General features: G+C 38.9%; 2 protein-coding genes and 2 long non-coding RNA genes across 4 annotated transcripts in view; 2 read left to right on the forward strand and 2 right to left on the reverse strand.

Annotated features, from left to right (window-relative positions):
• Positions 1-22,350, forward strand: part of LOC309478237 — a 42,490-nt gene extending 20,140 nt beyond the window's left edge. The window contains exon 2 of the long non-coding RNA XR_014198892.1: positions 22,036-22,350. This is a non-coding gene — a long non-coding RNA (uncharacterized lncRNA). The remainder of the gene's footprint in view (positions 1-22,035) is intronic.
• LOC309478219 overlaps positions 1-26,314 on the forward strand; it is a 248,457-nt gene that overhangs the window by 192,593 nt on the left and 29,550 nt on the right. The window lies entirely within an intron of this gene.
• LOC309478075 (zona pellucida sperm-binding protein 3-like) lies at positions 13,052-16,061 on the reverse strand. Its single transcript, XM_082141528.1, has 8 exons — positions 15,588-16,061; positions 14,975-15,093; positions 14,794-14,897; positions 14,532-14,709; positions 14,286-14,403; positions 14,124-14,206; positions 13,954-14,045; positions 13,052-13,887 (listed from the first exon to the last, which is right to left on the reverse strand). The coding sequence occupies exons 1-8, from the start codon at positions 16,032-16,034 to the stop codon at positions 13,817-13,819; spliced, it is 1,212 nt and encodes a 403-aa protein (XP_081997654.1). The 5' UTR covers positions 16,035-16,061; the 3' UTR covers positions 13,052-13,816.
• On the reverse strand, positions 18,875-22,037 carry LOC309478135 (zona pellucida sperm-binding protein 3-like). The gene is made up of 8 exons (XM_082141679.1): positions 20,536-22,037; positions 20,095-20,213; positions 19,914-20,017; positions 19,640-19,817; positions 19,382-19,499; positions 19,216-19,298; positions 19,046-19,137; positions 18,875-18,976 (listed from the first exon to the last, which is right to left on the reverse strand). Exons 1-8 carry the CDS (start codon positions 21,079-21,081, stop codon positions 18,909-18,911), a joined length of 1,308 nt encoding a protein of 435 aa, XP_081997805.1. The 5' UTR covers positions 21,082-22,037; the 3' UTR covers positions 18,875-18,908.

Genomic DNA, 26,314 nt, shown 5'->3' on the forward strand with positions numbered 1-26,314 from the left:
AGCAACTTCATAGCACCACCCTAGCAACCAACCAAAACCACTTAGCATCTTTTTTAGCAAAGGAAAACACCACTCAGATATGAAAAATTATGATGTAGTAGATATAGATTATAGGTTATGGTATAGATTTGGTCTGCCAAAAATGTGAGTGACGTGACTCATCCCATTACTCTGTTTCAGCAGGGAGCTTCTCAAATGTTGCTGCAGTTATGAAATATGCTGCTCTCTCTTTGTGTGTGTGTGTCTCTGAAACAATCACATGTTTAGCCACACTTGACTTCCTCTCTGAATGGATGTATTTGTGAGCGTCCCGGGCGGAGGGGGCACATACACTCTCCTCTGGAAAGCTCTTGTTTTCTTACTCAAGAACTGGTTCTCAAAACTGAAGCATAAATGGTTTCTGAGATTTGAACTAATATGATCCAGTGCAACCTAAAACCTGTGAACTCATCACACAAAATACATTCACAAACAGTGTTGGGGAAAGTTACTTTTAAAAGTAATGCATTACAATATTGCGTTACTCCCTAAAAAAGTAACTAATTGCATTACTTAATTACTTTTAGGGTGTACTCACACTAGCCAGTTTGAACCGTGCCCGAGTGCGTTTGACCACCAAAGCGCGGTTCGTTTGACTAGTGTGAGTGCTCCGAACCGTGCCCGGGCGCGGCTCGATTAGCCGGCCCTGGCCCGCTTGGAAGAGGTGGGCCAGAGCACGGTTCAGTTGGACTCGGGCGCGGTTCGCATGCAGTGTGAGCGCTAACCGTGCTGGACTCCATTGTGTTCAGTGAGAGCGCCGCTCTTCCTGTTTATCCCGAAACCGTCGCACCATAATGAAGTAAGCGTGCTCCGGCACGAATGCTGAAACCCTATGTGAGTGCAGGCCAGAGGGGGAGTGGGGAGGGGGGACAATCGTACTCGGGCCCGGTTCATGGCAACCGTGCCTAGTGTGAGTACACCCTTAATGGAAAGTTCTTTTGCATTACTTTTTCTCATCTGAGCTGGGCTTGCTTGTTTGATTTTTAATAACAAATCAACAAAAAAAAGTTATATTTTTGGCTAATGTAAAGGCCTATTCACACCAAAAGTGAAATGAAAAAGCCTGGAGAAGGAAAAATGAAGGACGCGGGAGAAGAAAGGTTCACAATCTTAACTTAGCAATCAAAAACAAACCAATTAACCATTGGTTGATAAAGTAAGTCTAAATACATAAAGTATATAGATATTTGTGTAATTTTAATTCAATATTGCATTATTGCAGGTTTGCGTAATATTCTGAGTTTACATTTCACTCTTTTTATTCATTTTGAGGAATACTGAATCTTTTTTTGTGCAAGTGAGATGAGTAAAAGTATGTTCACATTTAGTCTAGAACTACAATAACCATCATGTTCACACACAACGCCTCTGCACATGCTGAGCTGTCAATCAATAGATGGGAAAACAAGTTAACTTGCGTTACTTATTTGAAAAGTAACAGATATTTTGTTGTAAATTTAAATGTAATGCCTTACTTTATGTGTTACTTGAAAAAAGTAATCTGATTACGTAACTCGCGTTACTTGAAATGCATTATGTATGTATTCATATGGACGAACGAACGAACGAACGAACGATAGATAGATAGATAGATAGATAGATAGATAGATAGATAGATAGATAGATAGATAGATAGATAGATAGATAGATAGATAGATAGATAGATAGATAGATAGATAGATAGATAGATAGATAGATAGATAGATAGACACAGACAGACAAGCATTCCAAACGGGTGATGTCATTAGATAGCGCCACTGTATCGGAGATGATGTCATCAATTGGTGCCAAAAGGACTACACATGATTCATGTTTACTGTTACAAAAAGAGATGAAAACAGTCATTATGTGTTGTTAGAGGTGTATTGTTTCTTTAGCAGTGTGGCTCACAGAGGAAATGCTGAACCTATAATACAGCCTTCAGAGTGTCCGACAGTTAAACCCTCCCCTGTTGCAACAGACTGTGAGTCATTCGGGGCCTCTTACAACTTCACAATGGCTGAAACTAAGGCAGATTTTCTTAAATTCAGTGCAACACAGCTTCTCATGAGGATGTACGACATCACTTCCTGTCATACCACTTCCTTCCGCTAACATGACAACTCATCAGAGAGAAATCATGAAATAGTTCATAGGGTACATGTGTGTGTGTGTCAGCACAGAGTGACGGGGCCTCACATGTACAGGGGCACATCCTCAAAGTCACTCATAAAATAAAAATATACCATCAGAAAAGCGATGGTTTGATATTTTGTTATCTAAAATCAGTTTGGCTTCTAGTAAGTGTCCTCCTGAATGTATCACCATCCATGAGACGTCTTATCTTTGCAAGCATTTCACATAAAGAAAGATAAAAGCTGCACTTTTACTCTCCCTAATGTAAGCATTCTGACACTGAGAATGAACTGTGTGTGATTATTTGCTATGACGTCATTGCTAAAGCATGACTGCACCGGCGTTCACCTTCCACCGTAGCTTTAATACCCCCGCAGAGACGAAACGCGCACACACACACACACACACACACACACACACACACACACACACACACACACACACACACAGCGTCTTCACATCCAACATATCTATCTATCATCCCTTTTAACATTCCTGCTTCTCCTCACACGTCGAGCCCTTCCCCCTCGCTGGATTTAACCGCACGCTAATCATTCACCATACACTGAAGAGATTGAGGACTTACACTCCATATACACACACATCCACGACACCCGCAGGGACTGTAAAGTAGGATGAAGATACAGTAGAAGCTTTCTTCATTATAGAGCCACTGCAGGACGACACACTCAAGGGTAAAAGTAGGGAGAAGTGTTTTAAAGGTACAGTGCATAATTTATACCGTACCTTAAAATGATTTTTTTCTTAAATAATTGATTTTTATTTTTATTTTACAGTGAAATATTACAGTAACACTTTACAATAAGGTCTCATTTGTTAATGCATTAATTAAAATTAACTAACAATGAACAATGTATTTTTATAAAAAAAAATTTACCTTGGTTAAAAACAGTTCATTCGAAGATTCAGTCTCTCTAAACCCCTCCTTTCCAAAAGCCTTCTCTGCTCTGATTGGTCAGATTATCCAGTCTGTTGTGATTGGTCTACTCTGCCCTGATTGGCCAGATGGCCCAGTCTGTTGTGATTGGTCTACTCTGCTCTGATTGGTCAGATACTCCAGTCTGTTTTGATTGGTCTACTCTACTCTGACTGGTCAGATTATCCAGTCTGTTGTGATTGGTCTACTCTGCTCTGATTGGTCAGATACTCCAGTCTGTTTTGATTGGTCTACTCTGCTCTGATTGGTCAGATGAGCCAGTCTGTTTTGATTGGTCTACTCTGCTCTGATTGGTCTACTCTGCTCTGATTGGTCTGATGGCCCAGTCTGTTGTGATTGGTCTACTATGCTCTGATTGGTCAGATGGCCCAGTGCCCCAGTCTGTTGTGATTGGTCTACTCTGCTCTGATTGGTCAGATGGACCAGTATGTTTTGATTGGTCTACTCTGCACTGTTTGGTCAGATGGCCCAGTCTGTTGTGATTGGTCAACTCTGCTCTGATTGGTCAGATGAGCCAGTCTGTTGTGATTGGTCTACTCTGCACTGTTTGGTCAGATGGCCCAGTCTGTTGTGATTGGTCAACTCTGCTCTGATTGGTCAATCACAACAGACTAGGCCATCTGACCAATCAGAGCAGAGTAGACCAATCACAACAGACTAGGCCATCTGGTCTACTCTGCTCTGATTGGTCAGATGAGCCAGTCTGTTGTGATTGGTCAGAAACAAAATGCCCATTAATTCGAGCTTCGAGGCGTCATCCTTTGGAAGTGCATCAAAAAGGGCTTTTGCACTGGGGGAACATTTTCGTAGTCCCTATAACTATTGCCGGAAGAACCCACTTTTTGGCATGTTTGCACCGCAAGAACTGTGAATGATTTTAGTTCTAGGAACTCCTTTTGGGAGGGCTAAATTAGCTCCTACTTCAGAGTAGGGTCTAACCCAGCACAGTAGGAACCAACCACCAGTGTACGTAGATTGTCTGTCTGAAAACATGCCATATATACGAAACACCGGCACTAGCCATTTTTAAATAGCTGTGTAAACACAGAGTTTACATAATGCTTACTCCACGTACTAACATAAACATACAGAAAGCTTATGTTAACGAAATGTACATGTCGCCTTTGTCTGCGTTTTGATGCTCCATATTTGGATTTAATTCAAGTGAAACTGGGATTCTGCACAATAATGAATGCTGATAAAAAACAAAATTGTGTGGTCGCTGCTGAACTAGTTTGGTCAAGCTGTTGTGGTTGTGGTGCGTTGGGTAAGAAAAACTAGACATGCAACACACACATAGACACAAAAAGCTAATAAGTGAAATTACAGGGTATGGATTGCCATTTTGCAGCTGTAATAAGCAAGAGAGGTCTAATAACATTCCAGCATTCCTCTTTAGAACAGCCAATAGCATTCCAGCTTTTTGTAACCGGGTGGCCAATTGCGTTCCAGCATTCCTCGCTGTCTTTGTGCCACTTGTTTTTTTACAGATCTCCTGTATTATAGGCCTTCCTGCTGATTCAGAGTCAACACTAGTGAATCAGCAGGGATGAACCTCTGAATCACTGAGATTAAATGATCAGCAGGGATGAATCATTTGATCTGATTCTCCTACAACGAGCCTGTGGAGCTGAAGCCCAGCGGGAGTCACTCACACAGTCTGACGCCGAAAGAAGAAAAACGAAAGAGAGGAAAAAATGAAACAGAATGGGAGAATGTAGGAAATGAGGAGAAAATGTAAAACGCGGTTCACCTGCTAAAGAGACCTGTCACCTGTTTAAACAAGGAAATTAAAGACAGTGAGAAACTAGTCGTTGAAACGATAACATCTCATTAGCCATGCGCGTGTGTTTATACAAGCAGGAAAGGGAGAATTTTGAGTCATTATTAGATTTTATCAGGCTTTCACTGAGCATCCAATAACACAACAGTCATGTGGTTCCCAGTTTAGAATACAGGCGGTGCTCAGAGTGGAAACTAGTGTACTTACTATTTACTGCACACTATGCACTGTATACTATATTTTATGCACAAGTAAGCAATATAAAACCATGTTTTAATCAGTAATATGCATTGTTGTCATGAGTTGCACGTAAGTGGTGTCACCAACTTTGCACAGTTCTAGAGTTATTTTGCATTTTTAATTAAATGCATAAAATGTCCTAACTTTTTTTGTGTGTTTTTTTATTTTTTTATTGCAAATTGTATAACACAAGGCAGGAAACATCCAACAATGTAAGACACATCCACCAGGATGAGCAAGCATAAGGATCAAGACAAACAGGTGGCAGATAAAGATATTAGAACTTATGACACTAAAATAATACATATTTTGACATAGAGAAACATAAAGTTAATAGACCTTCAATTTTGTTTTTTAAAACATTTGGAGATGTGAAATACTTCCACAAACTCGCATAGAAATATATTAAAGGAGGGCAACATGAAGCATTTTTTCCATTTATGTATGAATATGATATTTACCCAGAAATAAAACAACGTTTAGAGAAAGGGATTTTAAATCAAACTTAAAAAAAAAAGAGAGGATATTTTGTAGAACAATAGAAGGAATTGTGTTCGTTTTTACTGACAACCAGTAATGTATATCAAACCAAAATTTAGAAGTAACCTCACAGTGTTTCAGGGAAAGAAGAACAAGGATCCACCTCGTAATTAAATCTTTTCTGTATGAAATCATTAATAGGGTCAATCCTTACCACACTTCCTATATACTGCAAAGATAGTAAGATTAGTATGTTCGGGTGTTATTCTGAACAATAGATCCACATATACATTAGCTGAATTTGGAAAAAAAATAGACTAATACACTTCCTATTTTTATCTTATCTTTATTTGGCAGAAAGCAGTGTTCAGCTAGTCTCTTCTTTCTTTCTGTCCAGCAAAAAGGATGTCGCTGCATGGTTTTAAATTTGTGCTGATTTTTAGGTCGGGTCATCATGTGTTTGCTGAAGGTTCAGTTTAAGTTTGCTGAATGGAGAAAATACAGAGACCTATTAAAAGAAAGTTTGCGTGTGATTAAGAGAAAGCGGCACATGTTTGTTTACGTGTTTGTTTGTGTGTGTTGGTTTGGTGCCAGTGGGCATCCTCATCATGCCAGACGGCAACTAGTGTTCGTGACGCATGATATTGGCCTCCTCGGTTACTTGGCTCTTGTGTGTGTGTGTGTGTGTGTGTGTGTGTGTGTGTGTGTGTGTGTGTGTGTGTGTGTGTGTGTGTGTGTGTGTGTGTGTGTGTGTGTGTGTGTGTGTGTGTGTGTGTGTGTGTGTGTGTGTGTGTGTGTGTGTGTGAGAGAGAGGGAGAGAGTGAGTGAGTGAGTGAGTGAGTGAGTGAGTGAGTGAGTGAGTGAGTGAGTGAGTGTGTTGCACAAGTCAGATAGTAAATGCACAGCTATATTTCCAGTATGCAACATGTTCTAAGCACCAAAGTTCAAATGCAAGCTCTATATGAACATAACCACAAATTATACATTTATTTATTTAAATGATAAATGATCAATTATACACCTGACTCTAAATCTGACTGGATGAGCCACATTTCACCCTCTTAATGCGTGGTAAAATCCCTGTGGTGCTCAACCTTGAGTGTGTTATTCCTTCATCAAACTCTAGAATCATCTCAGTCTAATTCTAGGCTTCTAATGTAGCCGACTGTCATCCTGTGGCTGTGAAGAAGAATAGAGGAACAGTAAAATACACACCAGCCCTGAGTATGATAATCACATCACCCTACAGTGCAGGTCACCGAGCCACTGTCATGCAGTCTATAAAAGCTGATCAATACAGACAAAGACTGTGAGGATTCAGCTAGCGATCAATCGGGCCCCGGCATCAGGGGTCTCTCCGGCCTGACCTGCGTTAAAGGGATAGTTCACCCAAAAACGAAAATTATTTCATCATATACTAACTCTCAAGTTGTTCCAAACCTGTATGACTGTATGCTGAACACAGAAGAAGATATTTTGATAGTTCATGAAACCCATTGACTTCCATTGTATTTTTCCCCCCATAAAGGTTTGGAACAACATGAAGGTGAATAAATGATGGCAGAATTTTCATTTTTGCATTAATTATCCCTTTAAATCAGACTCTTGAAACAAACATCTTTATCTTTGTGCTTCTACTTCTCTAATACTTCATTCAAATATATTTTTATAGAGCTTATCATAATATAAATGGCGCCAAAGAAAACCACAAACCCCTAGTGAGTGGCGACACACTAAAATATATCAGCTAGACTAATTAATGAGCAATAAATCAGCAATTATGTGCATATGTAATTTGCTATAGGCTAATGAAACTGATCAGACAAAAGCCAAATAATATAGTATATACACCTACTTTTGTAATGTAGTATTAAACAAACCAGTACTTTCCACACACACACACACACACAAAAAAAAGATGTTTAATTTTTTAAAAGCAAGGCCAAGCCTTAAGATATCTTTAAAATCTTTGTAATTAAAATATTGAAAAAAGACGTCAGATTGTCCTAGCGTTCATAAACTGAATTGCACATAACTAATTTCTATCTTACAGTTATAGAGTCACTCTGGGCTTCTATGACATATGATCTCTCATCTCATGCATGTTTTGTTACAGAAGCTGCCTTCTTATGCCGAAATTTGCATTGCCACACAAGGTAGTGAGGCTGACATTTCCTCTCCACAACCGCTATGACTAAAAATACCCTGAGGTACATGGACAAGCACAACAGGCCTGCAGAGATACACAGACTAGTGTGATCACAAGCAACAGCAGGCTGAAGAGGAAATCTCAGCCATGAGGCCAAGATGGGTCCAATCCAACAACACCAGAACACAAATAACACATCTAAACATCTGCAACAATGTCACAGCAATGACAACCAGACACAAACACTGCCCTTAAAAGTGCATATTGGTATGTATTGGGGTTGTCAATGAACAAACACATACGTACGTACATAAATACATACATATATATATATATGTATGTATAATGCAAATATCCTGCACAAAATATACTGAGTTGCTGAGCGTTATATATGTAATATACATACGCGCACTCTCTTTATGTTTACTATACACGCGCACGCTCAATTTAAGATGTATACAGATGCAGTTCCAGTGCACATATACACTGGTGCCCGTGAACCCGTTATCAGAGCCCTTGGCCGAGATACCGGTCCCCCGTGGCGCGGTGTGAACTCACCCATAGCTCGGTTCCCCAGCTCATGGTTTCCGCGCGTTCTTCGCGTAATAATCCACGCTTCGTGCGTTCGGATGCGTGTTGGTACTCCAAAGCACAGCAGCAGCAGCAGCACAAAGTCCGTGTGTGTCGCTCCTCGGTTTCTGCGCGAATGAACGTGCGCGTGTATTTGCGTGGGGGGTGGGTGTGTGTGTATGTGTGTGTCTCTGGAGGCTTCGAGTACTGCCCCTCTCTCAGTTCTTCCTGATATGAGAAGGGCGCTTAAAAAGCGGTGACTTTGCACGCTCGTTTCCTGAAAATGGCTCAGAACCGCAGAAGCATCATGTTCAAATACACAGTCAGTCACAGTGACACACACACTCTCAGAGAGACAGACGCAGAGCTCGGCCACGCGCCTCACGGCCCCGGTGACAGCTGCACTGGCGGGAGCGCGCACGCCGTAGAACGCGAAAGGATCGGGGAAAAAATCGATAAGTGATGATAATTCACTCGCTGGACAGATGGCGAGCCTGTTCAGAACAATAAGAGCTAGTTTTTATTTCTCGTGGTATCCAATGTTTCCATTTGGGTGTTGAAAAGTGTTGTTTACATATATAAATAATTCATAAATATTTCAAATAATGTTGAGATTTCAATGACTGCAAAATATTGTGAGATATCGTTATGTGACATAGGCTATTAGCATAAATATATAATAATAATCTAATGTATAACCTGGGGTTTGATATGAATGGCTGACTGTAATTAAGGAATCAAAACACGATGGGCAGGTTTTACTGTAAAAAATATATATATACAAAGTGTAAATTATAATTGCAGAGTGATGTGAATTCATTTCGGATTGTGCCAGATTATTTCAGAGATCGACTCTCTGCACAATGGCAAAACTCTTATAAATGTTTGGAAGATTTACATTTCTGAATGAAGAAATTTGCAGTCATCTCTGCAATGCACACTCATAAACTGATGAAATGTGATTTTGGCAGGAGCACGTGAATGATGACAGCTGCTGCTGACGAGTTCAGGATAAAGGCGAGCTTGTAGCGTCATCTAGTGGACAGAAGCCTTCATGGCGCAAGCACCGGTCTACCGTAAATTATTGTTTTTAATACCAAACAAATTTATTAAAGCACATATTCAAGTGAGTGATATTGATCCACTTCATCCACAACTTTTATAAACACCGGCTCAATAAACCCTAAATCATTCAATTGTCTCTGCATTTTATTGATGTGTTTTTAGTTTATTCAAGTTCTATTATTTAGGGCCTATAGGCTATAGCACATTTAAAAACAGCCACAAGACTGACCCAAGTGCTGTACCAAGTTATTCAAGTTCTATTATTTAGGGCCTATAGGCTATAGCACATTTAAAAACAGCCACAAGACTGACCCAAGTGCTGTACCAAGTTCTGAATTAAGGGTTAATGTGTAACTATGAATTATAAATAAAATAACATATAAATTGCAGCAGTATAAATACAGAAATGATTTATATTTTGCAGTGGCCTACAGTTTTTAGGTTTATAGTATAATTGTTTGTGGCAGTGTCTTCTTTTCATCTCTAGATGAACACCATGAGACTTTCTTTTTCACTTTAGCCATTATTTTGAAAAGATTTTGTTTCTGTTTTTAGTTTTTATGATATGCAGAATAAAATGAGATATATAGGTAACACATTTCTGCATTGATCACATTCTCATGGTGGCTACCAGCATGATATGACCATGAATCGGGAAACTTATAAGCATGCTGGGTTTTGGCTTCATAGTTTCTAACAATTTTTTTATTAATTTATGACAGGTTTTTGAACACTTGACTTAAGCATTTATTGACACTGGAAATGAATGTCCTGCTTTAAATAATAGTAAAACACAGAGACAGTGATAATAGAATACTATACTCTTAATCTTTAATCAGTTTATTACAGAGTTTCAAATTCAAATGCTGAAGGCATCCACAATATGAAGCCTATACATCAAACCATCTCACTGTATGTTGATTTTTTAAACCATGCATTTGTTGACTTTATACTGATAATCTGTTTATTGTTTAAAGATTATATATATATAAGATCAACATTAACTGAAGGGGATTATGTGAACAGAAAGGGGGTTCACAATGTAAATGTGCAGCCCAGTTACTATTGGGATTCTTAATATTCCAGATTAATAATATTATATCAAATAAAAAAAAGGCAGTTGACTAAAATCTTCCATATCACAAATGGGAAAGCAAAATGGCCAGGATCTGTGCATGACTTAAGAATTTTCCAACCCGATCTCACGGGAAAACGATATTTTACGAATTGGCCAATTCGTAAGAATTCATACGAATGACCTACCCCTGACCCCGCCCCTAAACCTACCCATCACGTGGGTTTAGACAAATCGTACAAATTCGTACGAGTGAGGTCGTACGAATTCGTACGAATTAGCCATCTTTTTATCATTCGTACGAATTCGTACGAATTGGTCGTGTGGTAAGGAAAGTTCCACAATTAAATATCAAGCTCACTGTATTACATACATTTATGCTGATCCTAACAGAACTGCATTTTTTAATAAGTGATTATGACATGTTCCTGCATGCAGACAGGTGTTTTATGACCCCATTCCCTGACCCAAACCAGTTACAATGCACAAGGGCACACAATGAAATGATCTTTGGCTAACTAAAGGGAAGATTTCAGTGTCGGAAAAGTCTGAGGGTTGCACACCTGACAGGGCCTGTGACATTGTTGCATGTGCCATATTACACAACATTGCCAAAAAAAAACTAAAAAAACTTTTCATTAAATGTTTAATAAAAGACAAATATGCTTAGTTCCTTGAGTTTTATTTCAATTGTTCTTTGTAAATAAAAGCGAGTGGTCAAGTGCCTGCAACAAGAGATATTAGACACATGCCTCATGCAACAAATAAAAAGGAAAAGTTGGCTATACACTGCCCACCTGTAGGCCTATGTCTCCTCTGTCTGTGCAGACTCTTCTGTAGGCCTTTCTGTAGATGTGGAATCCTGCAACTTATATTGCAGCCATAAAGCATACAAATATAAATGAAGTAAAGTTATTTATGCACTTGCAGGTAGGCTAGTTCCTCCATATGACAGTTATCTGAGAGGGTTTATTCACTGTCCAGTGCAATGGAAACAAATGGACATTACAAAGTCTTATACTTTCTTTCCTTTGGAAAGTTAGAAAATGTCCACTTACTGCACATATTTCAGCCACCACTTTCTTGGGAACAGATACAAGTGTTGGTGTATTATGTAAAAGTGCACAAAAGAGGAAAACACAATGTCATTACAATGAACTACACTCAGGAAAAATGTGATCAATAACTCATGGCAAAATATTTTTACTTTAACAAGTTTATCAGTTTTCACTTTCACAAGTCAAAGCAATTCATCATTATTCAAGATTTAACAGTTGAAATGACTATACGGCCTTAATTTAATGCAGCAAAAATTATTTTACAGTGTAGGCTACTAAGATCTTTTCTTATCTTTTTTTTTCTCAGCCTTTTTCTTGGTTGCTTTTATAAACAGAACACCATTTATTTAACACTGCCTTTTATAAAAGAGACTATAATATAACAAAAAATTACCATTATGTAGAATATTTTTGTACTTCACTTTTATTTGCTCCCATGTTCTAGTGTGGTGACTCTGACATTACAATGAATGAACAAGGTAATTATGCAATTATTAAAATACAAATATATAGGCTAATAAGTGATAAAAACATCTAACATGGCCACATCTAACCGATTTAAATTGTCTGCTACTTTTTGCCAGCCCTCTCTCGTGGCTTTTGTAGACTTTGAGGTGTTCCCTGGCGTTTTGATTAAACATTAAAATTCCGAATTAACTTCGACTATTAGTTCTTGCTCTGCTGAGGAGAAAAATTGTGCGCGCTCTTTGGCCACGCTGAGCAGCCAATAGCAGCGTTGCTGATCAATGTTTCTACTATCGATACATATCCCCTTTTAACCCAGCGCATGAACTCGCAATTATCTCAGATAACTCAATCCAGCGATACTAATCATATCCGGCAAGTGTTCGAAGAACCGAGTTAGCCAGATCATGATTAGCACGATGATATCATCTTAGATGTGTCATTTGATCTCGGATGTAATAAGCAACGTACGAAGAACGAGCCCCTGATTATTTGTGTAACCGATTGGAATCTGAACTAAAATTTTTGATGTCCACATTATATATTGCAACTAATTCAGATCTGATTTGTTTATCCATGCCGCTCTTTCACTTTCCGAAATATCTTCATTGATTTCTATGGAAATTACGTTGTGTTGGTAAGCATACGCCCAAAACAACTGCAACATAGGGGTCTGCAATGCAGATGTCTTATTTACAACGTGTATTAGCCACCGCACTGGACTACTGCATCTTCTTAGGCCACAACAGGACCATAGGAGGCTGGTATGAGCAGCTTTATTCCGTGCTGTCGTCTCCACTGGTTTCAAACCATGTCTTCATTATGTTGTCATTTTCTGCTCATTGAGCGCTTTACAACAATCTTGTTTCTGCAGTGACTTTCATAAAACAGCATCTGATGTTAACATTTTGTGTGGCATGAGAAAGTTCAATAAATCACATGAACCCCAATCATAGCAGTCAGATTGAAACCGATTTACAGAAATGTGATTCAAAACAATGTAGCTTGAAAAAGATTTGTAAAAAAAAAAAAAAAAAAAAAAAGTTCACACTTGCTAATTTTTATTTCATTCAGATTAGGACTGACAGTCTTAATATAGCTAAAATGTGCAGATGAGTGGATCCCTTGGACCAGGACAGAACAACCATTACATTAGCAAATGAGAATTCTAGAAAGTCACTAGAGGGCTTTAAGATATCTACATTCATACACAATTTTACAATCAAGAAACTGACAGCTTGTAAAGATAACGTCAACTAACGAGCACATGAGTGCAAACAAATTATAGACTAGTTTCATGTACACCACTACAGCTTAATGTGATCAAACTTCTGTGGAAGCTGATTACAAACAATTGTCACAATATGCACAAACACAGAGTACAGGAATGATAGAGAGACCAACTCCATTGCATCTGCAGTGCTTCATGAGACAAGGTGTTCCTTGCAGAGCGCTTTTGGAATTATTTGGAATTCTTAAGAGCATCATGGGTAATTATTTTCACCAGGAAATTGACAGTTAAACAAACTGATGACTTCAAAAGTATATATCAATTAAACTTGGTCTTACACTAGCAGCCTTTAAAAAGGTTCTTTTTTTAAAATTCCCTATGGAGAAAAACTTCTGTACCTTTGCAAGTCCAATATAACAATACAACCAAAGGGTTCCAGGCTATATGGGACTTACAAATGTACAATAGGACTATCAGTTTCACCACATTGGCAGAACGAGGCACTTCCAATTAAAAAAAAAAAAAAGGTTAAACCAGACATGACGTGAAATGAGAAGTCAGATGCAAGCATGGATTGGTTTGCCAGTTTTATTGAGAACCTCTCTTTTGCCCTTGAACCATTACAGGACCAAGTGAGGCCTTGCCTTCCCACTGAATGCCTAGAGAAGAAAGCCAAGTTAGAGCACTTGGGAAAAAAAAGAAAAAAGAAAACACAAGCTACAAACCTCCATAGGGAGAGGCAGCAAATTCACCATCAGGACCACATGTTGAGTCACAGCAAGCACAAACTTGGTCGTTTCCATCAGCAGCAGACCACCTGCAAAAAGACAAAGACATGAAACCTACAACATCAGAAAAGTCGACTTAAAAATAAACCCCCAAAAAAACCCTGTACCCATTGGCAAAGGAACAGGATTTGCGCTGAGCGTCACTGGGTGCAGAAGCAATAGTTGCCTTCAGAATACATGTTATGTAGATCTGCAAGGCATGACAAACAAGTTACAAAACCAAAGCAGATGGAGAAGTCAAATTATCTCATGATATTAATAGTACATACAGAAGGACTGTTGCCCTCCCGGAACATAAACGCCTCCAGCTGGAACTGGAGCTTGTCAACCTGGGACCGAGGCATGAAGCGGGAGCTGGAAGCTGTAGTTTTGGCATCCACAAAGCACCTGACGACAAATCAGAGAGCAACTCATGAATGTCAACTGTAGAGCATCAAGCAACTAGACCTTACCCATGACTCTGGTTACAAAAAGCAACTTAAACAGTCCTACCACATCAAGGGCCATGACCTTACCCATGATTCTCAATGAAGGAAAATCTTGGAAGGGAGTTCACATCAGGTACTTGAGTGGCCACACAGCGGTCCACAAACACACGCAGAGGCACGTGATTATACTGCTTCACAGATGCCTCGATGTTAATAACACCACCCAGGAAATAGGTGTATGAAGGCCTCTGATAGGACCAATCATCTATACAAAAAAAACACTTTAGGCACAGCCACAATAGCAAGGGTAAAGGTTTATTTTATTGAAAGAAAAAACACCTGTACCAACCCATCATGATCTTCAGGGAGAACAGCAAGACTTCTTCACCAGCCTTGGTTGAGGCATAAGGGAACCATGCTGGCCTCAAGGCATCACTGCTTACACTTTGGAGCCTGTGGTTCATTAAGTTACCCATCAAATGGTCTCCCAGTTTCACGAGAAAGTGCAGAAAGTCACAGAGATCACTTGCCTTTGATAATGGCATTGTACACCAACAATTGCACCATCAGACCGGGTAATCGGAGTACCTGCAAGCGCCTCAGGGTTGTAGGTAAGAGAGAAGGTGTAGACAAGTTCATCCTCATTCATCTGTAAAAAGATTGTGGTTACCAAGAGGGTCATCCCAGAGACTTTACATATACCAAGACCGTGCACTCATATTGCCATGAATGGGAGAAGGTGCACTGTGCAATATGGAAGAATTCCTGAAGAGCAAAATCACCAATTAATCAAGTCTTCACATCACTACAGCTGCCCTAAGAAGCTCCAGTGTTGCCAGAGATAGTCAATGTTTTGGAGACATGCACATTGGCTGCTCCTGGGTAACACTATTAAGGCACAAGATTTGATCTGGTTTCTTAAGTTCCTTTCATACCATTTGTGGGTGAGTTTACATCATATGTTGTTTGAAGGGTTATTTAAAAGGCAAGTGCTTGAAAATTCAGGATTTACCCATTTAAATAGAACTTGGTCTTAGTTGCCCTGGCATTGCAAATGACAACCAAGTTAACTGACTTTCCTTGAAAGATTTTGGCTCTCTTCTGCCACACCAAAATAACCCATTAAGATTCATGAGTTCTTACCATCAGCACACTGTTGCAGTCCTGTAATTCATACTCAAAGATGAGCACTCTAGACTCAGGATCCTGACCAATAACTGGACATCCACCTAAAGACAGACCAGTTGGCTGGATCAACTGACCATTGCTGAAAAGGTCTTGCTGGACCTCTACAAGAACCCGGTTCTCGCCGCATTGGACCGCTACGCTGCCGGGAGTCACGGGTTGCCTCATCGGGAAGTTCCCCACCAACTCACTCTGCACCTCAGGAACAGTGGGATACTTCCAATCCAAAGGCTTCATTGGACCCTGCAACAGCTGCTTCTCCTGAAGGCCAAAAGGCTCCTGTGCAAGGCTTTTGAAGTTGGGACCCAAAGGACTCTGAAACTGAGAAACCACTTGCAAAGGGTTCCAGAATCCTTGAGGAGAAAGGGCAGGACTTCTGGAAGCTGGATCTGATTTTGGCCCCATGCTTCTTGGACTATGACTGTACCTCAAACTTCCTCAAACTTCCCCAGACATCATGCAGCTCACATGCAACAATCACTAAGACAACTATCAGGAACCCCATCCTAACAAACTTTGACACAAACACCACAACACACACCAGTAATTGGCTTTGCCTGTTTGTATACCTTTGAATTAAGGTGGCTCCACCTCTTTTACCTTAATTGATTACCTTTGATTCTCCTCTGGACCTGTAGAGTTTATGCATTAGCCAATGAGAGAGTGCTATAATGTCACTAGCCAAAAAAAGGCTTGAGGTTTTAATATAAAGTCTTTTTGCAATTAAGGAAACTGACAGTTTATCCATGATAGAAACTTTGGCTGCGTTCGAAACCGCATACTTCCCTACTATATAGTAGGGGAAAAAGAGTAGGCGAGCGAAAAAGTATGTACGAATCCTCTGTATTCATAAAAGAGAATACAGAATACAGAATACTCCACCTGCCCTTATTTCCTCAGATTGTGAAGCACAACACATCACGCAACAACCTCAGGCACGAAGGAACGGCTCACCTCTGGCGGTCAGCTGATCCATCAGAATAAAGCCGCAGAATGGGAATTGCTGTGTTGAGATGGCAGAAGGATGTGGGGTTCAGCATCTGCAGCCTACATACATGATTATAGTTTGAATAAAGCTTTGTTTCATGTGTTGACTTGTATATGCATTTGTTTATTGTGTGATGGTGACTTTCATTCATTCTTTTACTAATTTATTAATATTTCTCATTGTTGTCAGTAAATAAAATATAATTATTTAATTAATTAATGCTTTAATTGAAAACTTAGATATGTTCACTATATCTAGAGTGTATTCATGCATAGCTATGTCATATGACATACATTACATTTTGTTTGTTTTATTGAATTATATCATTTTCAGTAAAAAGTAATATAAGTAAGTATTGGTCAGCATTTATAGTTGTTATTATTGTATGTTTTGGGGTGGGATAGCAATGCAATTCATTCTGGGGTAATATACATTTTTTATATTAATGATACTTACATTTTTCGAGTATAAAATCAACAGTTTTCTCCAATGGCGAATCTTCGCACAGCTGCCCTTTGTGCAGACAATCGCTGAGGAAAACCGTTCTAGGTAGGGCCGTATTACTGATGTTATGAGGAAATATATATCATGGGTTCGCATACATAATATGAGATTTTATACACAGGAAAAAAGAACCTACAAGGTTTAATATCTTAATATATATTCTCTTAAATAATTCATTATAATACATTTAAAAAATGAATTTTTTGTTATTTATAGGCCTAGGCCTGAGGCATGAAACGAGAGTTAAATTCAACAAGAAAAAGAGGAAAACATAAAGCAGTTAGCCACTTTTGCTTGTGGATGAAAATGTTTGGATATAAAATAAAGAAATTATCAAGAGATGACATTTTTTGGATTTCGTAATAAAAATAAATAATATCGTTAAGGATAAAACGGTGGGTCACATTAGTAGGGTTAAATATAAGAACTTAAATTAAACCTAAATGTATTCACAAAATAAATGGGCAGCAGTTTCTTCAAAAAGACCACAAAATGAGCAAGTTTAATCAATATCAAGATATTTACAGACAGATGAATTAAACGTGTTAACGCTTGTGATAACGCGTCGGAGGTCACATGATAACGTCAACATGGCAGATGTCCAGTTCGCATTCATACTTCAGGCTATAAAGTACCTACTCTTTTAGCGCTTTCGAAGTAAATATTGAAATTAAGTACCTACTCCTTGAATGTGCGGTTTCGAACGCAGCCCTTGTCTTGCTGTGTCTCAATTCGCCCATTTATACTATGCCCTAACAGTATGTAGCCTACTGTTTTTGTGAAGACTCTCTACTTGACCCATCGGTCACGCACATCAGCCATGTTTTGTAGTTTTCTGAACACTTTTAACTCGTGTTTGTAGTTCTGAACCCTCCTCCAAAGCGCAATGGGTTGTGGGCAATATTAGCCGTTATAGTGAGCAGTGTTGGGGGTAACTCATTACAAGTAACTTGAGTTACGTAATCAGATTACTTTTTCAAGTAACTAGTAAAGTAATGCATTACTTTCTCAATTTGCAATAAAATATCTAAGTTACTTTTTCAAATAAGTAACGCTAGTTACTTTTTCACATTTATTGACTGGCAGCTCTCCTGTCCCCATGTTGAGAGAAATAAAGTGAGGTGGTGGTGTGTGCACTGTGTAAACATGATGGTTATTGTAGTTCTAGACTAAATGTGAACTTGCATTTACTCATCTCACTGCCACGAAAACATTCAGTGTTCCTCAAAATGAATAAAAATGCAGCCATTTACATGACACCACTTAACTAAAAACAGGCAACTAAGCATTTTGGCCATTTATTTTCATCACCACAGAGTTTGAGGCCTAAATGCAAACATTTAAAAATGGGTTTCAAAGTGCAAGTTTTTGAAAACAATATATTTGTATACTTCGGTTAAGCATCACAATATTCATATACAAACTGTGAGAGCACAGGAATACAATAGAGAGATCAACTCCATTACATCAGCAGTGCTTCATGGTACAAGGTGTTCCCTGCAGAGCAGTTTTGGAATCATTTGTCTGCCAAATTCTTAAAAGCATCATGGATATGTTTTTCATCAGGAAATTCTGTTGTTAAATGAAAAACATGTATTGTAAACTGATGGCTTCAAAAGCATATACCATTAACCTTGGAGCTTACAGTAGCTGCATTTAAAATGCTCAGTTTAAGATAACCTATGGAGAAAATGTATAAACTTCCAGAACCCTATGGTTGTATGGTATATGGGACTTGAGGCAAAATGACAAGTCAGAAACAGGCAAGGATTGGTTTGTCAGTTTTATTAAGAACCTCTCTTTTGCCCTTGAACCATTACAGGACCAAGTGAGGCCTTGCCTTCCCACTGAATGCCTAGAGAGAAGAGAGCCAAGTTAGAGCACTTGAATAAAAGCAACCTTAGAAAGAGAAAACGCTACCAACCTCCATAGGGAGAAGCAGCAAATTCACCATCAGGACCACATGTTGAGTCACAGCAACCACAAACTTGGTCGTTTCCATCAGCAGCAATCCACCTGCAAAAAGACAAGACATGGAACCTTCAAAATGAACAAAGTCCATAATTTGTAATTAAATAAAAAAATAAAAATTACCCATTGGCAAAGGAACAAGATTTGCGCTGAGCATCACTGGGTGCAGAAGCAATAGTTGCCTTCAGAACACAGGTTATGTAGATCTGCAAGGGATGACAGACAAGTCACAAAACCAAAGCAGTCCAGAAGAGAAGTCAAATGAACACATGATATTCAGAATACATACAGAAGGACTGTTGCCCTCATGGAACATAAACGCCTCCAGCTGGAAGTGGATCTTGTCAACCTGGGACCGAGGCATGAAGCGGGAGCTGGAAGCTGTAGTTTTGGCATCCACAAAGCACCTGACAACAAAATGATCACAAAGAGCAACTCATGAACGTCAACTGTAGAGCATCAAGCAACTAGACTTTACCCATGATTCTGTGACAGTGGTTACAAACAACTTAAAACAGTCCTACCGCATCAAGGGCCATGACCTTACCCATGATTCTCAATTAAGGAATATCTTGGAAGGGAGTTCACATCAGGTACTTGAGTGGCCACACAGCGGTCCACAAACACACGCAGAGGCACATGATTGTACTGATACACAGATGCCTCGATGTTAATAACGTCACCCAGGAAATAGGAGTATGAGGGCCTCTGATAGGACCAATCATCTACACAAAAATAACCAATTATTAATTTTTTTAAGTGCACAGCCACAATAGCAAGGGTAAAGGTGTATTTTATTGAAAGAAACAACCTGTACCAACCCATCATGAGCTTCAGGGAGAACAGCAAGACTTCTTCACCAGCCTTGGTTGAGGCATAAGGGAACCATGTTGGCCTCAAGGCATCACTGCTTACATTTTGAAGCCTTCGGTTCATGAAAGTACCCATTAAATGGTCTCCCAGTTGCTCGAAAAAGAACAGAAAGTCACAGAGATCACTTACCTTTGATAATGGCATTGAACACCAACAATTGCACCATCGGCCCGGGTAATCGGAATACCTGCAAGCGCCTCAGGGGTGTAGGTAAGAGAGAAGGTGTAGACAAGCTCACCCTCATTCATCTGGAAAAAGACTGTGGTTACCAAGAGGGTCATCCCAGAGACTTAACGTATACCAAGACAGTGCCCTCATATTGCTATGAATGGGAAAGTGCTCAGTGCAATAGTTGAATGACTCCAAAATAAGAGCATCAAAATGTTGTTGGTTTGAAGGGTTATTAAAGGCAAGTAGTTTGAAAATTCAGGATTTCCACATTCAAATAGATAGTACATGGTTTTCATTTGCAATGCCAGGGCAGCTAAGACCAAGTAAACTGACTTTCCTTGAAAGATTTTGGCTATCTTCCGCCACACCAAAATAACCCATTAAGATTTGAGTTCTTACCATCAGCACACTGTTGCAGTCCTGTAATTCATAGTCAAAGATGAGCACTCTAGACTCAGGATCCTGACCAACAACAGGACATCCACCTAAAGACAGACCAGTTGGCTGGATCAACTGACCATTGCTGAAAAAGTCCTGCTGGACCTCTACAAGCACCCGATTCTCGCCGCATTGAACCGCTACGCTGCTGGGAGTCACGGGTTGCCTCAACTGGAAGTCCACCGCCAACTCACGCTGCACCTCGGGAACAATGGGATACCTCCAATCCAAAGGCTTCACTGGACCCTGCAACAGCTGCTTCTCCTGAAGGCCAAAAGGCTCCTGTGCAAGGCTTTTGAAGTCGTGACCCAAAGGACTCTGAAACTGAGAAGCCACTTGCAAAGGGTTCCAGAGCCCTAGAGGAGAAAGGGCCGGACTTCTGGAAGCTGGATCTGATTTTGGCCCCATGCTTCTTGGACTGTGACTGTGCCTTAAACTTCCCCAGACATCAGGCAGATCAAATGCAACAATCACAACCATCACTAAGACAACTTTCAGAAACCCCATCCTAACAAACTTTGACTCAAACACCACAACACACACCAGTGCTTAGCTTTGCCTGTTTGTACACCTTTGAATTAAGGTGGCTCCACCCCTTTTACCTTAATTGATTACCTTTGATTCTCTTCTGGACCTGTAGATTTTATGCATCTCAGGCACCCACCGCTCTTCACATTCTGTATGTCTCTCTTATCTGACACATTAAGGGGGGTATTTACATGACACAATTTTCAACTAAATCTTTTTATGCATTTTGTTAATTTACACAACAACAGCGTTTTGGGGGCCTAAAACTCAAAGTTTTGAAAACTGATTTCAAAGTGCAAGTTTTTGAAACCGATACCATTATTGTCTCCGTGTCAACTACAAAAATATGAATTTATGAAAGCGGTGACGTCATGTGCATGCGTATTACGTGTTCAGTCTATAGGCGTGTAGTGTTTCTTAACAAAGTGTCATTGCCAACTACTGGCCTGGCAGCAGAATACAGCGTTTTTAGTTGTTTTCACAGATCCTTGTGAACCGGGATCATTTTGACAACATTGTTGTCTGTACCCAAAACATTTATTAATGCAAAGGAAAATCTTTCTTATTTTTAGTACAATGTTGTCATGTAAACATACCCTTAGTTTAGTTATTGGAGCTCTAGCCTAATGAGTTGATTATCTGAATCAGGTGTGTTAAATAAGAGAGACACACTTTGGCTATATGTTCACACTGTCAGTCCAAATCTGGGGCCCGTTCTTCGTACGTCGCTAACTCAGTTAGCTGGATTTGATTGTTGACGATTTGGCATGATCTTGGATTGTTTGGTTCTTCGAAGCTCATCCTGGACTTGCTGTCATAGCAACAGGTCCGTAAGCTTAAACCTGCTCGCGAGCAGGCTTATTTCATGTTAACAGGATTAGATTGCGGCTTTTTAAGCGTAGCTGATACGGGAAGTCCAGCGCAGCGCGATAGTGCACTTTCTGAGATTTATATTTTTTCTCGTGACTCGTGAGATTGTCGTTTACATTATTAAATTGTTGGAAACGCACATTTATTTTCGACTTGTCGGAGTCGGGCTTTAACTACAGCACAAACTGTTTGCATTGCCCTAAGATTATTTGCGAGTGGCTCTTTCCTTTACACTATTGGAGATGCGGAGAACTTGATGGAAAGTGCTGTCTGTCGTGTCATTCTGAGTTTACCTGGCGCTTTTAGGTTTAAAAAACAGTTTTAGGTTTTTTTGTGGCATTTCCAAGCCACTTAAGACCCAATGTTGTAAAGCAGTTTTTTTTTTTTTTTTTGCAATTTTTTTTTTTTTGGCTATCATAATTTTTTATGAAGATCATGCAATCATGACCATGCTGATTACAGTATGTCACTCAGGCTTCACTAACGTGATTGGTACCATAGACTATAGGCTACCATAGACTGCCATCAAGGCCTCAAGACAGAACTGAAAGAGTTTTGTCAAATGTCAAGACAATGTCAAATTGAAGTTTGTAAGTTTACAGAGATTTTATTAATGAGAGTGAGAGAGCTAAAGTAATATGAAATAAAGCATCATAATTGTATGTTCCCTCTCTTAAAGCCACACATAAACAAATTTAAGTTCCTTTATTTTTCAAATGTCAATCAATGGAGATGTCAATTATCATGTATAATGTAAAATGTTGTGTTTGCACATCAAACAATTTGCATAAACCCAAAGATCAACAGTTTAAAGAAGAGAGAAAATCATTGGCACTGGCATATACTGACAACAACATGTGCTTTTCAAGTCTCTGATTTGTCACATAATTAGGATGATATTCTACTAATTTATTTACACAATTACTTGTTAAACAAGAACTTGTTTAGTATTATATAGTATATTTAGATAACAGATAACAATAAACTGTGTGCATGCTTTGTGAAATTGTAATGTGTAGCCTAAAAAAAAAGCACAGCTCCAAATGTGCAGCCATGAAGGAAACACAAAATGATTAACAGTAAAAATAAAGTTGCTGAGGATGGTGATCAGACAGTCAGTCGTATTACTTATGAATGGGAGAAAGTGCAATGAGAAATATATCAGAAAAAGTGGCGCCCATGCAGGATTCCCCATTCAAGTAGATAGGACTTGGTCTTGGAGGCCTGAAATAGCTAAATGGATTGGAGGTGTTGCAATATGGCCACCGACTGAACAGACTTTCCTTGAAAGTGACTTTGCAGAATCCCCGTCACATACTGTAGTTTAAGGTCCTGTTGTTTTCTAAAGCAGTATGATTACTTGCTGTCAAATATAGGCTAACCAGCGCTAAAATACATTCTTCAATATTATGATCACTTCATCATAGCTGCTAGAAACAAACTAGCCTCATCCTGGACTCTCTGGCACATCAGAACGAGACTCTGCAGCTCAATCATTAAAGACTGAAGATAGAGAAAAAAGAAAAAAAAATAGGTTGTCTTCACATACATTTCATTATAGATGCATAGCAGGTACCATCAACTTCATTATTAATGTAGTAAAAATTAGAAAATAATAAAAATTAGAAAATAATAAAAATGTAAAATAAGACTTTGCCATGTGTTCATCAGCTACATGTATAATAAAACACTTACAATTTATCAGATAATGCATGCTGTCCCATTTATCACGTTTCAGTGTGTTTGCTTCTCTTGATCCCTGGGATTTTGACTCTTCCTGTTTGTTCTTCTCCTCCTTGTTCTCATAATTCTGATGATCAAACTGTAGTTTGCTGGGCATTATTTTCTTCCCACCTTGTCTTGCAATTTCCACTTCATATTTGTCTGTTTTAAACACAAATTTCATCAAATGTAACATATTTTTTATAATCTTCCAACAATATCCTATAAAATCAAGATGTTTAAGTGATGGATATTTGCACCAGATACCAGGTTATTTTCTCAATCTCAGATCACAAATACATACTAGACCATTAATACAAATAGACTGAAATAATCAGATTTTAAAAAAATTTAAATATACATGAAAGATATCGGTTTTCATCAGATCATTTTAAGACACATGTTAAAAATGCATCCATTTGTAAGTATAACAATCCTGTATGAAGTAAGTGACGGTGAAAACGTAAAACTCTGCTGTGATGTTCATTAGGTCACGCTTGTGTCAATGTTTGGGGCATAAAATGTTTTATTTATTAATGTCTGTTTAATTTATTTTACTTATTTTAGTGTCAAAACACAAAAAAATAATCACTTTAGTCACAATTGCTTTTATTTAATCAAAATAAAATAAATTCAAATAAATTGTTTTCGCGATTAATCAGTTGCTTAAAAAATGAAAAAGGAAGTTTGGTATGTAGTCAAGTCATTTTATGAAAAAAGGCTGAACAAATTGCAACAGAAGCAAACTCAACTGATTTTGTATCCTCAAAATGTCCTGAGTAAGAAAAAGAAAAAAAAAAGCCCCGAAGAATCCCATTAGGGGAAAGTTTAGAAAACGGCCTACCCTATTCATACGCCTATTCATTCTTTTTCTCACTTGAATAAGGGAAAAAATTGTATCTTTAGATATCACCATGAAAACAAACAAAAAATGTATTACAAGTTTTTTTTAAATTGTTTGTTAACATGGACAAATGGTGCATAATCTAATAACATATGTGCTAATTTGCATAAATACCACAACAAATCATTGGGTATAGCTAGGTGAAAATGTCTTGTTGAATCTGGTTGACACATAACAGTAAAATACTTAATACTTAATACTTAAATAGCGCAAAACCTCACAACACCCACCCCCTCTCGGTGATTGGTTGGAACACTATTTGTTTTGGTTTTGAGTGTTGGTGAAACCAACTGTTTTTGTGTGCAGATCTCAGAGCCTAGGCTGCCTACAGAGACGCGATTTTTTGACGGCATGCTTATGGGCGGGCAGCTAGCGGATCGTTAGGAAAGATTAGATGAATGTGATAATTTATGTTTGGGCCTGAAATCGCTGATACAACCTTTAATGTTCATGGGTAGCCTAAATGGGTTCCATTCAGACCTTAACATTAAGGGCTCTTTCACACTAGCACTTTTGGTGCGCACCCGGGTTCGAATGACGTCAGAGTTCGGTTCGTTTGGATGATGTGAACGCTGTTTTCCGAACTTGGATGCGCACCCGCGAACCGTACTCGAGTCCGCTTAAAAAGGTGGTCTGGGGTACGGTTCATGTGAACTCGGGTACGGTTCGCTGCTGATATGAACGCAATCGTACCAAATCATGGAAGTGAACCGCTATTGATGACGTATAATCTGGTGCGTGCGTGTGTGTTTAACAACTGTAAAAGGGTCTATATACACTTACCTTGACGAAAAGCGGGATTGAAGCACTGCAAGCAGAGAGATGATTTCTACGGAAGCCCTGAACCGCAACGTAAAAAAAAAAAATAATCCATAAAAAAAAAAAAATGCTATCATTTCGAGATTAAAGTCGAAATGTTTCGAGATTAAAGTCGAAATGTTTCGAGATTAAAGTCGATGTTTCGAGATTAAAGTCGAAATGTTTCGAGATTAAAGTCGAAATGTTTCGAGATTAAAGTTGAAATGTTTCGAGATTAAAGTCGAAATCTTTCGAGATTAAAGTCGAAATCTTTCGAGAATAAAGTCTTCCGTAGAAGTTGTGTGTGTGCTTGCCGTTATTTCACATTGCCGCACATGCGTGTGCGTGTGTGTGTGTGTGTGTGTGAACTGGATCTATACAAAATAATAGCTTTTTACTTTTATCTGGGCTTTCAACAAAGGGATATTCTACAACATGACATTAGGCTATAGGACTTTATAAAATATACTGTCAGACTGGATCAAGATATCCAGCTTTATGAATGAATGAATGAATGCATGAATGAGGCATTTATATAGCGCTTTCATATGTCTACTGTAGGCCTACACTTAAAAGCGCTTTACAATCATTTCAGGGAATCTTTCCTCAACCACCAGTGGTTATTATATTTGAGGAAATCACGGGATCCGGCCAAATGATTGGATACAGAATGATGCACTTAAAATGTATCCAGAACGTACGGTGTCTATTATAGACGGCAGTTCGACTTCACAAGCGCATGTATTTACACACACGCACACGCATGAATGCCTGTGCGGCAATGTGAAATAACGGCAAGCACACACACAACTTCTACGGAAGACTTTATTCTCGAAACATTTCGACTTTAATCTCGAAACATTTCGACTTTAATCTCGAAACATTTCGACTTTAATCTCGAAACATTTCGACTTTAAT

The sequence above is a fragment of the Leuciscus leuciscus genome (assembly GCF_965113295.1).
Source record: "Leuciscus leuciscus genome assembly, chromosome: 16".
Taxonomy (NCBI): domain Eukaryota; kingdom Metazoa; phylum Chordata; class Actinopteri; order Cypriniformes; family Leuciscidae; genus Leuciscus; species Leuciscus leuciscus.